Source organism: Schistocerca nitens, chromosome 5 (assembly GCF_023898315.1).
Source record: "Schistocerca nitens isolate TAMUIC-IGC-003100 chromosome 5, iqSchNite1.1, whole genome shotgun sequence".
Taxonomy (NCBI): domain Eukaryota; kingdom Metazoa; phylum Arthropoda; class Insecta; order Orthoptera; family Acrididae; genus Schistocerca; species Schistocerca nitens.
This window is the reverse complement of record NC_064618.1, coordinates 791802124-791815415: the sequence shown is the minus strand read 5'-3', so window position 1 is coordinate 791815415 and position 13292 is coordinate 791802124. Positions and strand designations below refer to the sequence as shown.

General features: G+C 41.6%; 1 protein-coding gene across 1 annotated transcript in view; it reads right to left on the bottom strand.

Annotated features, from left to right (window-relative positions):
• Positions 1-13292, bottom strand: part of LOC126259781 (RING finger and SPRY domain-containing protein 1-like) — a 166111-nt gene that overhangs the window by 105225 nt on the left and 47594 nt on the right. Inside the window, exons 3-5 of the mRNA XM_049956788.1 lie at positions 12446-12631; positions 6098-6164; positions 5854-5994 (exon numbers count right to left, since the gene is read on the bottom strand). Coding sequence (XP_049812745.1) covers positions 5854-5994; positions 6098-6164; positions 12446-12631 — 394 coding nt within the window. The remainder of the gene's footprint in view (positions 1-5853; positions 5995-6097; positions 6165-12445; positions 12632-13292) is intronic.

The window sequence follows — 13292 nt, the reverse complement described above, 5'->3', positions numbered from 1 at the left end:
TGAGGGAGACGGAAAAGTAATATATGTTGGGAGACAGGAGACAGTGGTTCTATTATAGAAAGAGAAACAGCAACAATGGCAGTGTGAGATAAAGAGATGCACAAGTGGAACTGGAACATAGTTGACAGTAACATGACAGTGCCAGGAAAGAGTGAAGGTGACTGTGCCAGGGAGGAGGAATAAAGAGAATGAGAAAGTGGAAGTGGGCGAGAGCTAGCAATAATGAGACAGAGTACACTGATGTGACAAGTCATGGGGCAGTTATATGCACACATACAGATGTTGGCAGTATTGCATACAAGGTATATAAGGGCAGTGAATTGGCAGAGCTGTCATTTGTACTCAGGTGACTCATGTGAAAAGGTTTCTAACATCATTATGGCCACACATCGGGAATTAACAGACTTTGAATGCAGAATGGTAGTTGTAGCTAGACACGTGGGACCTTCATTTTGGAAATCATTTGAAAATTCAATATTCTGAGATCCAGTGTCAAGAGTGGGCCAAGAATTACCTCTCACCACGGACAATGCAGTGGCCGATGGCCTTTACTTAATGACAGAGCAGCAGCAGTTTCGTAGAGCTGTCAGTGCTAACAGACAAGTAACACTGTGTGAAATAACCACAGAAATGAAAGTGGGATGTAAGACGAATGTATCAATCATGACAGTGCTGTGAAATTTGGCATTACTGTGCTATGGCAGCAGACGACCAATCCGAGTGCCTTCACTAACAGCATGACATCGCCTACAGTGTGTCTCCTGAGCTCACGGCCATATTGCTTGGACCCCAGATGACTGAAAAACCGTGGTCTGGTCAGATGAATCCCAATTTCAGTTGGTAAATGCCAATGATAGGGTTCGAATGTGGAGCAGACCTCAGGAAGCCATGGACCAAAGTTGTCACCAAGGTACAGAGCAAGCTGATGGTGGCTTAATGGGATGTTTACGGATGTTAAAGAGCCATTTCAATGGGTCACAATTCTTTGGGATTGGTTTGAAGAAAATTCTCGACAGTTCGAGAGAACGATTTGGCCACCCAGATTGCCTGACGTAAATCCTATCAAACATTTATGGGGTGTAATCGAGAGATCAGTTCGTGCACAAAATCCTGTGCTGACAAAACTTTCACAACTGTGGAAAGTTATGAGACAGCATGGCTCAATATTTCTGAAGGACACTTCCAACAACTTGTTGAGTCCATGCCTTGTTGAGTTGCTGCACTATGATGTGCAAAAGGAGGTCTGGCACAATATTAGGAAGTATCCCATAACCTTTGTCATCTCAGTGTACATGACAATGACAACAAGGAAGAGAGAGACAGTGACACTGAGAAAAGAGCAATGTTAGGAAGGAAGGAAGGAAGGAGATTTTAGCATTAAGAGAGCAGCAACAGTGAGAGGAGACTAGTAGTCTGACAGAACTATGAGGACTGTGGGTGTGACAGAGCAGACAATGACAGAGAGGCACAAAGAACAACAATGAGTTGGAGTGAGTGAGTGAGTGAGGCAGTCAGTCAGAAAGCACAACTGGGAGCGGAAGGGTATGAGCGACTTACGGTGATGGCCTAATGGGTGTGACAATGAGTTAGGGGAGTTTGTAGGAGTCTGAGGTGAGCTGCATACTAAAAAAAGTGTGAATATGTTACCATGCCAAAATTTTGGGAACAATGTTTAAAGACGCTGAGGAATGTAGAATGAGGTAGCTCCTACCCCACTTTTCAGTCAAAGTATTTTAAATAAAGAGGAACATATTCAAATTTTTTGTGCTCCGGTAGGAGCACTTTTCCACTGGTTATGAACGTGTCTGAATCTGGAATCATACCAGTGTGTTGCAACTTCTGCACAAAGGCAGACAGAAAGTGTGCCAAGTAAGCAGAGCAGCAGATGACAGAAGTTGTTAAACAGGCCTGCAGGAACACGAAGGCCTAAAAGAAAATAGAGGAGTTTAACTTAACTACAAAAGATGTAACCCAAAACTTTAATCATTTTTTCTAGAAACTGAATTTTTCAAATTGCCGGGAAACATAACTTGAGAAAAATACATACGATTTTGATGCAGACATTCTAAATTGAATTCTGTATCAGCATACATAGCTGTTTTGCAATATTTTCTACGCACATTTTTTGCTCTATTTTATGGGCAAAGAAAAATGACATTTGTTTCAACATGTCACAATTTTGTTAGAACATAATATATTTTTATTTCTCCTACATATAACAAGAGAAAATATACTGAAAATGACTTATATAAAACTCTTTTGTCACAGGTCCAACTGGAGGGCTACGGAGACTCCTGCTGATAACCATTCTGGCTGCAAGGGGTTTTTGCACTTGGTGCAGTGGTTACAGAGAACGTTTAATGTGGACACAAAAATGATTCCTTAAAAACAGAAGAGTAACAAACAAAACTGTTCCATCAGAATTAGCATTACTTTTTTACTTTGGAAAATAAAATCATGAAAATCAACAATTTTTCAAGAATTCAAAGAGGCCTACACCCTTAAAATAATATTTCTCTTAATGAGTCGATTATGGCACCATTTTAAATATAGTAAATAATTATATGAAATACTAAACTCAAATTTTTGTTGCTCATGCAAGCTGCAACTGGTAACCTGCATCTGGGAGCCTGCACCTTGAACCAAGTTATCTACTTACACACATCAAAAAAAGTTTTTCATCACCCCAGTTCACAAAATTCCTGAAGATAGATGTTGACTGTGCATATTGTATCACACACACAGTCCCTTTGACTGTTCAGAGAAGTCACTAAACCCGCCCAAAGTTGTAAACAACCACGCATGAACAGCGCCTATTAGACGCAGGGGGTCCGACAGCTGATCAGTTGCAGACATTCCACCAGGAAGGAGGTACACGGCTTGTGTTGTCTGTAGTTCAACTATGCCTAGACGGTCAATACCGTGGTTCTATTATGGCCGCATTGTTATTTTGTGCCAGGAAGGGCTCTCAGCAAGGGAAGTGTCCAGGTGTCTATGAGTGAACCAAAGCGATTTTATTCGGACACGGAGGAGATAGAGACAAGAACTGTCGATGACATGACTCGCTCAGGCCGCCCAAGGGCTACTACAGCAGTGGATGACCACTACCTATGGATTATGGCTCAGAGGAACGCTGAAAGCAACGCCACATTGTTGAGTAATGCTTTTCGTGCAGCCACAGAATGTCATCTTATGACTCAAACTGTGCGCAATAGGCTGCATGATGCACAACTTCACTCCCGACGTCCATGGCGAGGTCCATCTTTGCAACCACGACACCATGCAATGAAGTACAGATGGGCCCAACAACATGCCAAATGGACCGCTCCGGATTGGCATCATGTTCTCTTCACCGATGACTGTCGAATATGCCTTCAACCAGACAATCGTTGGAGACATGTTTGAAGGCAACCCGGTCAGGCTGCACACCTTAGACACACTTTCCAGCGAATGCAGCAAGGTGGAGGTTCCCTGCTGTTTTGGGATGGAATTATGTGGGGCCGACATACGCCGCTGGTGGTCATGGAAGGCACCGTAATGGCTGTCCGATACATGAATGGCATCCTCCGACTTATAGTGCAACCATATTGGCAGCATACTGGCAGGGCATTCATCTTCATGGATGACAATTTACATCCCCATCGTGCACATGTTGTGAATGACTTCCTTCAGGATAACGACATCGCTCGACTTGAGTCGCCAGCACGTTCTCCATACATGAACCCTATTGAACATGCCTGGTATAGATTGAAAAGGGCTGTTTGTGGACGATATGACACACCAACCACTCGGAGGGATCTACGGCGAATCGCCATTGAAAAGTGGGTCAATCTGCACCAACAGTGCCTTGATGAACTTGTGGATAGTATGCCACGATGAGTACAGGCATGCACCAATGCAAGGCGATCTGCTAATTGGTATCAGAGGTACCGGTGCGTACAGCAATCTGGACCACCACCTCTGAACGTCTCACTGTAAGGCGGTACAACATACAATGTGTGGTTTTCATGAGCAATAGAAAGGGCAGGAATGATGTTTATGTTGATCTCTATTCCAGTTTTCTGTACAGGTTCTGGAACACTCTAAACCGAGGTGATGCAAAACTTTTTTTGATGTATGTAGTAAAATAGATAAGTTTTCATGCTGTTAAATAATTAAAATATGCAGTAAAATAAAAACCACAGCCTTTTGTAACTGAATAAAACTTTAATATCAAGAAGAGAGGATGGGTCAAAGTCCAAACAAGCAAGATGCTTTCATAAAAATACAGGTTGTCCCAATCAAACCTCCCTGATTTCAAGGACCCAGGAGAGAAAACCCACAGTAGATACGACAATGAAAAATGCACCACATTGTAGAGGATCTCAAAGAATTTATATTCCCATGTCAGAAGTGCCATGTATCGTCGTCCGAGTGCAGCATGGTTGCATGAAGTGAAAGTGTTAACTCCACGGCACCGCACGCAAGCACTAGCGTGGTTTGCAGAAACAAAATCACCGATTACTAGGCAAAGAAATTATTGTCGTGCGTATGAATGTGATCCACCTGATGTGAAAACAATTAAGGAATGGTATAGTAAGTTTCTGGCAAAAGGAAGTGTTCTGAAGCATTCTGCCGGGGTACGTTACGGAGTTTCAGAAGAGACAGTGGAGGACATCGGACAAATGTTTCTCAGAAGCCCTCTTAAGTCCATTCGTCAAGCATCTAGGCAATTTGATGTACCTCGATCAACATTGCATCGTGTAGTTCACCAGCGTCTTCATGTGTGTGCTTACAAAGTGCAAATTCTGTAACATCTGATGCCGAACAACAAACCACACCGACAACAATTTGCTGCAGATATGCTGCAGTGTATTGATATGGACGCCAGCTTCCTGGAAAGATGTTTATTCTCAGATGAGGCAACCTTTCATCTATCAGGAGGGGTTAATAGGCATAACGTTCGGATTTGGAGTTCGCAAAATCTGCACGTTGTCATTGAACGTGTTCGTTATAGCCCTAAATTAAATGTCTGGTGCAGGCTAATGCACGACATGATTGTTGGACCATTCTTCTTTGCAGAACAAAGAGTGAATGAGTCAGTGTATTTGGACACGTTTATGTACCCTCAGGTACAAGACTTGCAACCCAACATCATTTTTCAACAAGATGGAGCTCAGCCACATTGGTCAACGGCTGTTCGCAAGTTCCCGGATAGGAAATTTCCCAGTCGTTGGATCAGACACAGAGGACCCATTGCCTGGCCACCACATTCACCCGACATTACGCCGCTTGATTTCTTCATGTGGGGATTCGTAAAGGACAGCATGTATGCGACCAAAGTGGGTGATGTTCCTACACTGCGACATCGTGTCACTAATGCGATTGCAACAATAACTGAGGAAATGTTAAAAAGAACTTAGCAAGAAATAGAATATAGACTCGAAATTCTTCATGCTACAAATGGTTCACATGTAGAGGTGTATTGATGATAAATAAATTCTTTGAGATGCTCTACAATGTGATGCACTTTTCATTGTCGTATCTACTGTGGGTTTTTTTCTTTTTTTTTTTTTCTTTTTCTTTTTCCTGGGTCTTTGAAATCAGGGAGGTTTGAGTGGGACACCCTGTATTATACCACACACAAAATCTAATTAGTCACTGCTGAAATGCTTGAAGTCCAACACTAACAAATTTTCTGCATATGCACTTAGGATGGACACATTGGAGGAGCTTACATAATTTTTTCTGCTATATCGCTCCACCTACCACACTTCCAATGATGTTCTCTGGACAGTACAGCACAAAAGATACTTAAGACTTACTGTCTATGTATAACACACTATAAGTGACTTGATTAGGTACAAAACTTACAAAGATTGTCTAGACACCACTGAGCACAAAAGCCCACTTGCCTCTTGACAAAGTGCTCACAGCCTACCCAAGTTTCCAAAGAAGTAAGTGGATTTTTAACTTCTGCCTTCAGACGTTTCTTTATAGTCACCTTGTTTTCACCTGTTGGAGATAAATCACATGGTTAGATACTAAAACCAATTTATCAGTTTTCTGTAATAAATTTTACATGGAACATCTTACAGCAATCAATTTTTATACTCACTTGTTTGTGCAAACTTCTCCAGTGCAATTAATGAAAATAGTATTACAGATGGGTTGATATTTTCATTCTGGAAAAAAAAAGTGACCAAAATTGGCATTTTTCTGCATTTTAATATCTTTTAATGTTTCATTAGGATGACATCTAATTAATTCCTTTCCTCAAGAAAAAATGGAAACAGTTATTTCTGAGAGAGAGAGAGAGAGAGAGTGAGAGAGAGAGAGAGAGAGAGAGAGAGGTGGGGGCCAGGCAAAAAGTGCTCCATAACTTTATCTCCAATGACAGCCATAGGATAGTTAAAGAAAAGAAAAAAAAAAAAAATTGGATTGTGAGCCAGAAGTCACACACACAGATTATACTACCTTTGTGAAATGTTCAATAGTTTAATTTGAAAGGTGAACTTATATAACACCATAGTGAAGTTATACAACACCATAGTGAAATTACCATCTAATTCAACGTATTTATTTCTATCCTGTTTCTTGGCAATATGCTTCCTGTGTGTGACCAATACAAATTACAGTACAACCACACAAGCATATTGGTAAATCATTCCTTTGAATTCAAAAGTAGACCAACACCTTCCTTGCAGATAAACCATAACTGATAACATAATTTTTTGTGTTTTAGAGAACAGCAATTTCAAAATGTGGTGTATAGACTTCCTTAGTGTCGGAATGATGCAGCTGACTAGTGATACCTTATTCCAGAGGAGTACTCCCTCCATAATATGAGCAATGTAGTTACTCACTGCACGTATCCATTCACACAGCCTTACGTTCAGAATTAAACAGGATGATACAAACAAAAGCCACAGGTTGCTCAGGTTTGATTAAATCTCAGAGGCTGAAATTTTAAGCCAATCTTGACATTAACAATTCTATGAACCATGTAAAAACTAACATCTTCACTATATGCTTGCCTTATCCACATATTTTCTGAGAATGAATGCAGATCCTCAATAACCAGCAAAATGAGGTTAAGGACTGTAACATGAAGCACTACTCCCAACCAAATTGTACAACAGTAGTTTTGTCTATAGCTGTATATTGTAATAAACTATTATTTTCAAAATTACGGGGTCTTTAAAAACACTCTGTCATTCACCATCAGCTATCTCTGTACAGTCACAATGTATGTGATATAACAAGGAGATGCCTAATGAAATTATAGCCTTTATAACAAAGTAAACTCATACAAAATTGTTAAGGCTTTCGTAGCCACTTGTTGACGAACTGCCTATTGGCTTCTGTCTCGGGTTCTTCGGCCGACGTTCATCTAATGATTTTTCTGACGTTTCGCCAGCACGAGTGGCTGGCATTGTCAAAGCTTCACCCTCCATTGCCGGTGGTGAACTGGAGGCGAGCTCGCGACCGCAGACTATATGTACCTGGCGCGCCAACGTCCGAGGGCTTCTCCGCAGTCATTTCCGGTGCGGTTATCTTCTTGCTACCTGCGACGGTCATTCACTGCAGTACGGGCAGCCAGGATCCGTTTACCTTAAGACTTTCCTCTTTCTTGTTGAAACTGTTCGCTTGTTTTTGGATTTCTACAGCTTCTCTGAACAAGCGCGTGTGATAGTGCTTCTCTACAGCCAGAATTTCCGTGTCGGCGAATTTTATTACGTGGTCGGTCTCATTCAGTGTGTGCTCTGCCACGGCCGATTTCTCCACCTGCCCCAACCCGCAATGTCGCTTATGCTCTTTGATCCTGGTGTTAATTGATTGCCGGAATGACTGGACGATCAATTAACACCAGGATCAAAGAGCATAAGTGACATTGCAGGTTGGGGCAGGTGGAGAAATCGGCCGTGGCAGAGCACGCACTGAATGAGACCGACCACGTAATAAAATTCACTGACACGGAAATTCTGGCTGTAGAGAAGCACTATCACACGCGCTTGTTCAGAGAAGCTGTAGAAATCCAAAAACACGTGAACAGTTTCAACAAGAAAGAGGAAAGCCTTAAGGTAAACGGATCCTGGCTGCCCGTACTGCAGCGAACGACCGTCGCAGGTAGCAAGAGGAGAACTGCACCGGAAATGACCGCGGAGAAGCCCTCGGATGTTGGCGCGCCAGGTACATATAGTCTGCGGCCGCGAGCTCGCCTCCAGTTCACCACCGGCAATGGAGGGTGAAGCTTTGACAATGCCAGCCACTCGTGCTGGCGAAACGTCAGAAAAATCATTAGATGAACGTCGGCCGAAGAACCCGAGACAGAAGCCAATAGGCAGTTTGTCAAAGTAAACTCATGCTTGAACAGGTATAAATGTACTATGTTGTACATATCCCAGTCATGATCAGGAGATGGCAATACCTGTTTTGCTGAAAATGCAGTGCAGTGAGACGAGCAAACAGAAAACATTTTGTTTGTGTGGAAAAGCGATATCTAGATATACCTCTTTGGAAAAACTGAATTAGAGGAACAAAGACCAGACAAGGTCTTTTTTGTAAACAGATAACACATTTTAATTCATTACAGATTAATGAAGTGATAATCTTTAACCCAGATGCCCACAAAAGTAAGTTTACAGATATCTTTGCATCAGTTTCTTCTGTACAGCCAATGTCATAAAAATATGCAGTTTTCTCATTTCATTTCCCACTGACTGGTTTCAGTCCCCAGGCAAAGAATTATGTATCAAGGCAAGAGCCTCAAAAAATAGTTTCAAATGCATTCTACAGAAGGAACTCACAAACAAAACAAGGGATAGGTGGTAGGTCACTCTCAAAATAAATCCAGATCTTACTGAGACCGAAATTACCCTCCCAACCTTGTACAAAAACATATCTTCCGTGCATATCTACACAACTCCTGCTCCCAACCTCTTGCATCATTGCTCATATCCCTCTAACAGACCTAGATGCAAGATACATCCTCCCACCACCACCACCACCACCACCACCACCTATTCCAGTCCAGTCACAAGCATCACCTATTCCATCAAAGGCAGGGCTACCTCAGAAACCAGTCTTATGATCTAAAGGCTAAGCTGCAACCACTGTGCTGCATTCTACGTGGGCATGACAACCAACAAGCTGTTTGTCTGCATGAATGGCACCACCATCAGCTTATCTGAATTGCACAGATGGGAACTGCCCGGCAACAATCCTACATTCCCGTAATCCTCCTGGCCTCAAACTTCATTAGTCTTTGTCCTTACCCTCTAGCTCCTTCCCTATTCCCATTACAGCACTACATAGTCCTCTATTCCACCAATGCAACCACCTCTCACCTTTTCTGCTAACACTCCCCCTCCCCCCCCCCCCTCCATATAACCTCCTGACTGCACCAAGCTGCCCAACCCTCTCTCCACCTCATCCCTGTATGCTCCCGCAAGCAGCACTTTACTGTCTCCCACCCCTACCTTTATATCCCCCCCTCCCTGCCCCAAACTCCTCCTTACCCACCACCCGGCTGTGTCTTTCATCATGCACTGCTGCTCGCAGTGTGGCCTCAGCAGCCAGACTGTGGTCGTGTGTGTGTGTGTGTGTGTGTGTGTGTGTGTGTGTGTGTGTGTGTGTGGGCGCGCGCACTCAGGCGTGCTCTAGCAAACACGCTCAAGCGCGCGCTTCTCCGACGAAGGCCTTGTTGCCCAAAAGCTCATTTTCTGACAGTCTTTTTGTTGTGCCTATCTGTGACTCAGCATCTCTAATATGTGGTGAGTAGCAACCCCAGTACTATCATAAAATAAACAATATAAAACTGATATTACACCCAATTACTACGTTCTACAAAGCATCCACAGCTAATTCATCAAACTGAGTATTTCATATCACACATTTTAAATACACAAGCAATGGGTATAACCAATGCTTGATATGTGAAAAACAAAACGAGGTTCAAACACCGTAACCTTGCAGGGGTGTTTTTGAAATTTACACTTTTTAAACCGTTATTTTAATGCTTTTCCTGGGCATTTTAAAAGTGTGAACACAACATCTGTAGTTGTAAAATATAAAGTTCTATCATATCACATTTCAAAGTTCGTAGTTCTGAATTTTTTTCCTCCGAAGTACCGCTATGGGGTATCAGCGCATACCATCACAATTCAAGCACTGATTGTACCATCCAAAATGGAACAATGAACTCTTAAAATTGTGGACTCAATTTCGTTTTCAGTGATTGAGGGCTTCTGGAAAAACAATAGCTGGACTATCAGCCACATTCATAAGCTGATGATAATGATAATATACAGACTCTTTCCTGTTTTACAACCTGCTATTCTTAATAGCACCTCAGTTTTCTTCTGTGTATCTGCTGCGATGGTGTCCATACATTTCCTGCATGTGAAAAAACCCTTATGGTTGTGAATGGTTTTGTGCACTGTAATCTAGTACTGTTTCAAACACTTGCATTTCATAGAATTTGTCGCTTGATTGAAGAAGTTTTCAATTAGAAAGAATATTTACAGATTTTATAGTTCCAACCCGTCCTCTTAAACCTTTCCATGAATAAAAGGGTGACACCTTTTCAAATGTCCCGATGTGCTGCTTTATCACACTTACGCTACTCTGAGAGCATTTTTAGCAGTAAAACTTCTTGAAGGCTCTCGCAAAACATTGGGGCTCAGCTGTCTTATTACTAGGATCCATGTTCATCTCATGAAATGCAATAGAAGTAAGGGTCAGCGCAAAAACAGCTTTGAATGTCTGGGCAAGCCTAAAACAACTTTGGTGTGTTAGGTGTTCCATTCATCTCACTGACACGCTCTTCATCTCAATCTTGAGGAAATGTTTTTAGGTTTGTAATATCCTCATTATTTGGGTTAAGTTGTGATGCCCCAGCTCCACAACGCACTATTGTATCCAACAGTGGTTAAAAGATGACATGCAGAGTTGAAGGCCACTGAAGATAGGTGGTGCTGACATGAACATGGTAGGAGAAGAAGATGTATAGCAGAAAATAAATACATCTGCAAGTGAAACAAAACAGTGTGACAAATAGGGGAAAAACTGAGGTGAAAAACAAAGAAAGGCACAGAAATATGGACAAAATGTGGCAGATAGGTTGGAGTGTCACGACATTTGGCCTTCTGGGTCCTTAAAATATTTTAATTGTATTCACGTGAGAATAACTGATTACAGAGTTAGCTTCTTTCATGATTCCAACCACCACTGCACTCTTGAGGTTGACACACAAACTGGCTGAATTCTCATGAGAGGTATCTGTTTCACACACCGTTGAGCGACAAAACCCCTCCCCACACAGAGGTAAGAGCTGCTTGTGAATGTAACAGTTGTAGAATGTGATTTTTCTGTGCAGAAGTATGGAAGTGTAGCTACTGCAAGTAAAAACAGGTAGCCACAGCACAAAAGATCCAATTCATAGCTTACTGAAACATCCTTATGTGGCATACTGTTATTAGTCAAACAATTGTGTAAAATAATTTAACTGCTTATAGAACAGTTAAGTAATAAATTTAGTCACTGAAAAAATTAACTGCTTTGTCTACAATGAACGATTATTTGAAACTGACAATCAAACCTGGTCCAGCATAACGGTGGCTCTGTGTGGAGCGCACACGCTCACACATGTGCACAAACATGTGCAAACAAACACAGACACACTGTAGAACTGATGTTTGTTGGTACACTTGTCAACACTGTTCAAATTGGTTTCTCTTGCTCCGCAAACTGAACCACTCTGACCAAGCACATAATAACACAATGACCATCTTGCAAATTTTTTCATTATACATTATGTTGTGCCAATTGTGTGACCTGGGGTTGCAAGATATAACTAAAAAATTAAAACATTTCCCTATAATGTTATTCATCTCCAACCTTTCTCCCTTATTTTTTCACTGTTACTTTTTACCTTTATAACTTTTCTATAAAAAGATTGCTTATTTATTTGATTTTTTCAATTATCTCTCCAGATCCGGCATTCTACTTTCCAAGATGTCTGCAAGTAGGAGAGATGTCCATAAAAACCAGAGCAGACCACTATTAAAAGCAGCAATAAAACACATTCTCATATATAGCATGTTAATCTTCTATATTTCCACCTGCTCAAATGGTTCAAATGGCTCTGAGCACTATGGGACTCAACTGCTGAGGTCATTAGTCCCCTAGAACTTAGAACTAGTTAAACCTAACTAACCTAAGGACATCACAAACATCCAGGCCCGAGGCAGGATTCGAACCTGCGACCGTAGCGGTCTTGCGGTTCCAGACTGCAGCGCCTTTAACCGCACAGCCACTTCGGCCGGCTCCACCTGCTCAGAAGTTTTTACGGAGGGGGGGGGGGGGGGATATCATCATTTAAATCTGAAGGTTTCACTGCAAATGAAAATAAAGTCCAGCATAATAAAAATTGTAAGAATATCTAGTGCAGCACAAATCTAACCAAATTGGCAATGAGGTAATCCAGAGTGCCAGGTGTTAGTATTGCAATACTCGATGGGCCAGCAAGTTTTTCTGCCAGGCAGCCTAATACGACACACACATTCCTCTGTTCTGTGGGAGACACTCGCCCTCGGTGTGAAACAGCTGCAGACAGTGAAAGCATGTTTGACAATCGCACCACCGACTCCTGGAACAGAACATTTTTATTATACTGAAGTGAAACTAGTTTTAAATGCACACAAAAGTTAAGCAAGTAGTTGTAAAATTAATTTACATCTTTAAACATGTCAAGTTAATGTACCACTATTAAATTATACATAGACAGAATGAAGTTTCAGTACCTACCCCCCTCAGGTGGAAAAATTCTTAATACTCTGTGTGTGTGTGTGTGTGTGTGTGTGTGTGTGTGTGTGTGTGTGTGTTCGGGGGTGGGGGATTTTTCTAGCATTTGGGGCTAGAACCCTCAGGCTAGAAAGACAGATTTATTGTGGCAGTGTCTTTCACCAAATTACTGTAATATGGATACTGTTTTAGAGTCATAAGAGTCACAATAGACAGTTTTATCAAGAATTGCACTTGTAAAACAGAGAGAAATTATGGAATGTGTTAAAGTAGCTTTTAGTTAGTTGAAAGTTATCAGGCATAAGAGCTATAATTTGTTTATAACTAAGTTCACAAAAATTATTGACCAAGATTACTAACCCTAAGTATAATATTTGTCATAATACAAGTTTACTGAATGAAAGTGGGGGAATGTGACAAGAGACAGTTATGAGAACAGAGGCCAGATAACACGGTGTTACAGACAGGAGTCACAAACACTGCAAAAATATAACCAATTTTGAAAG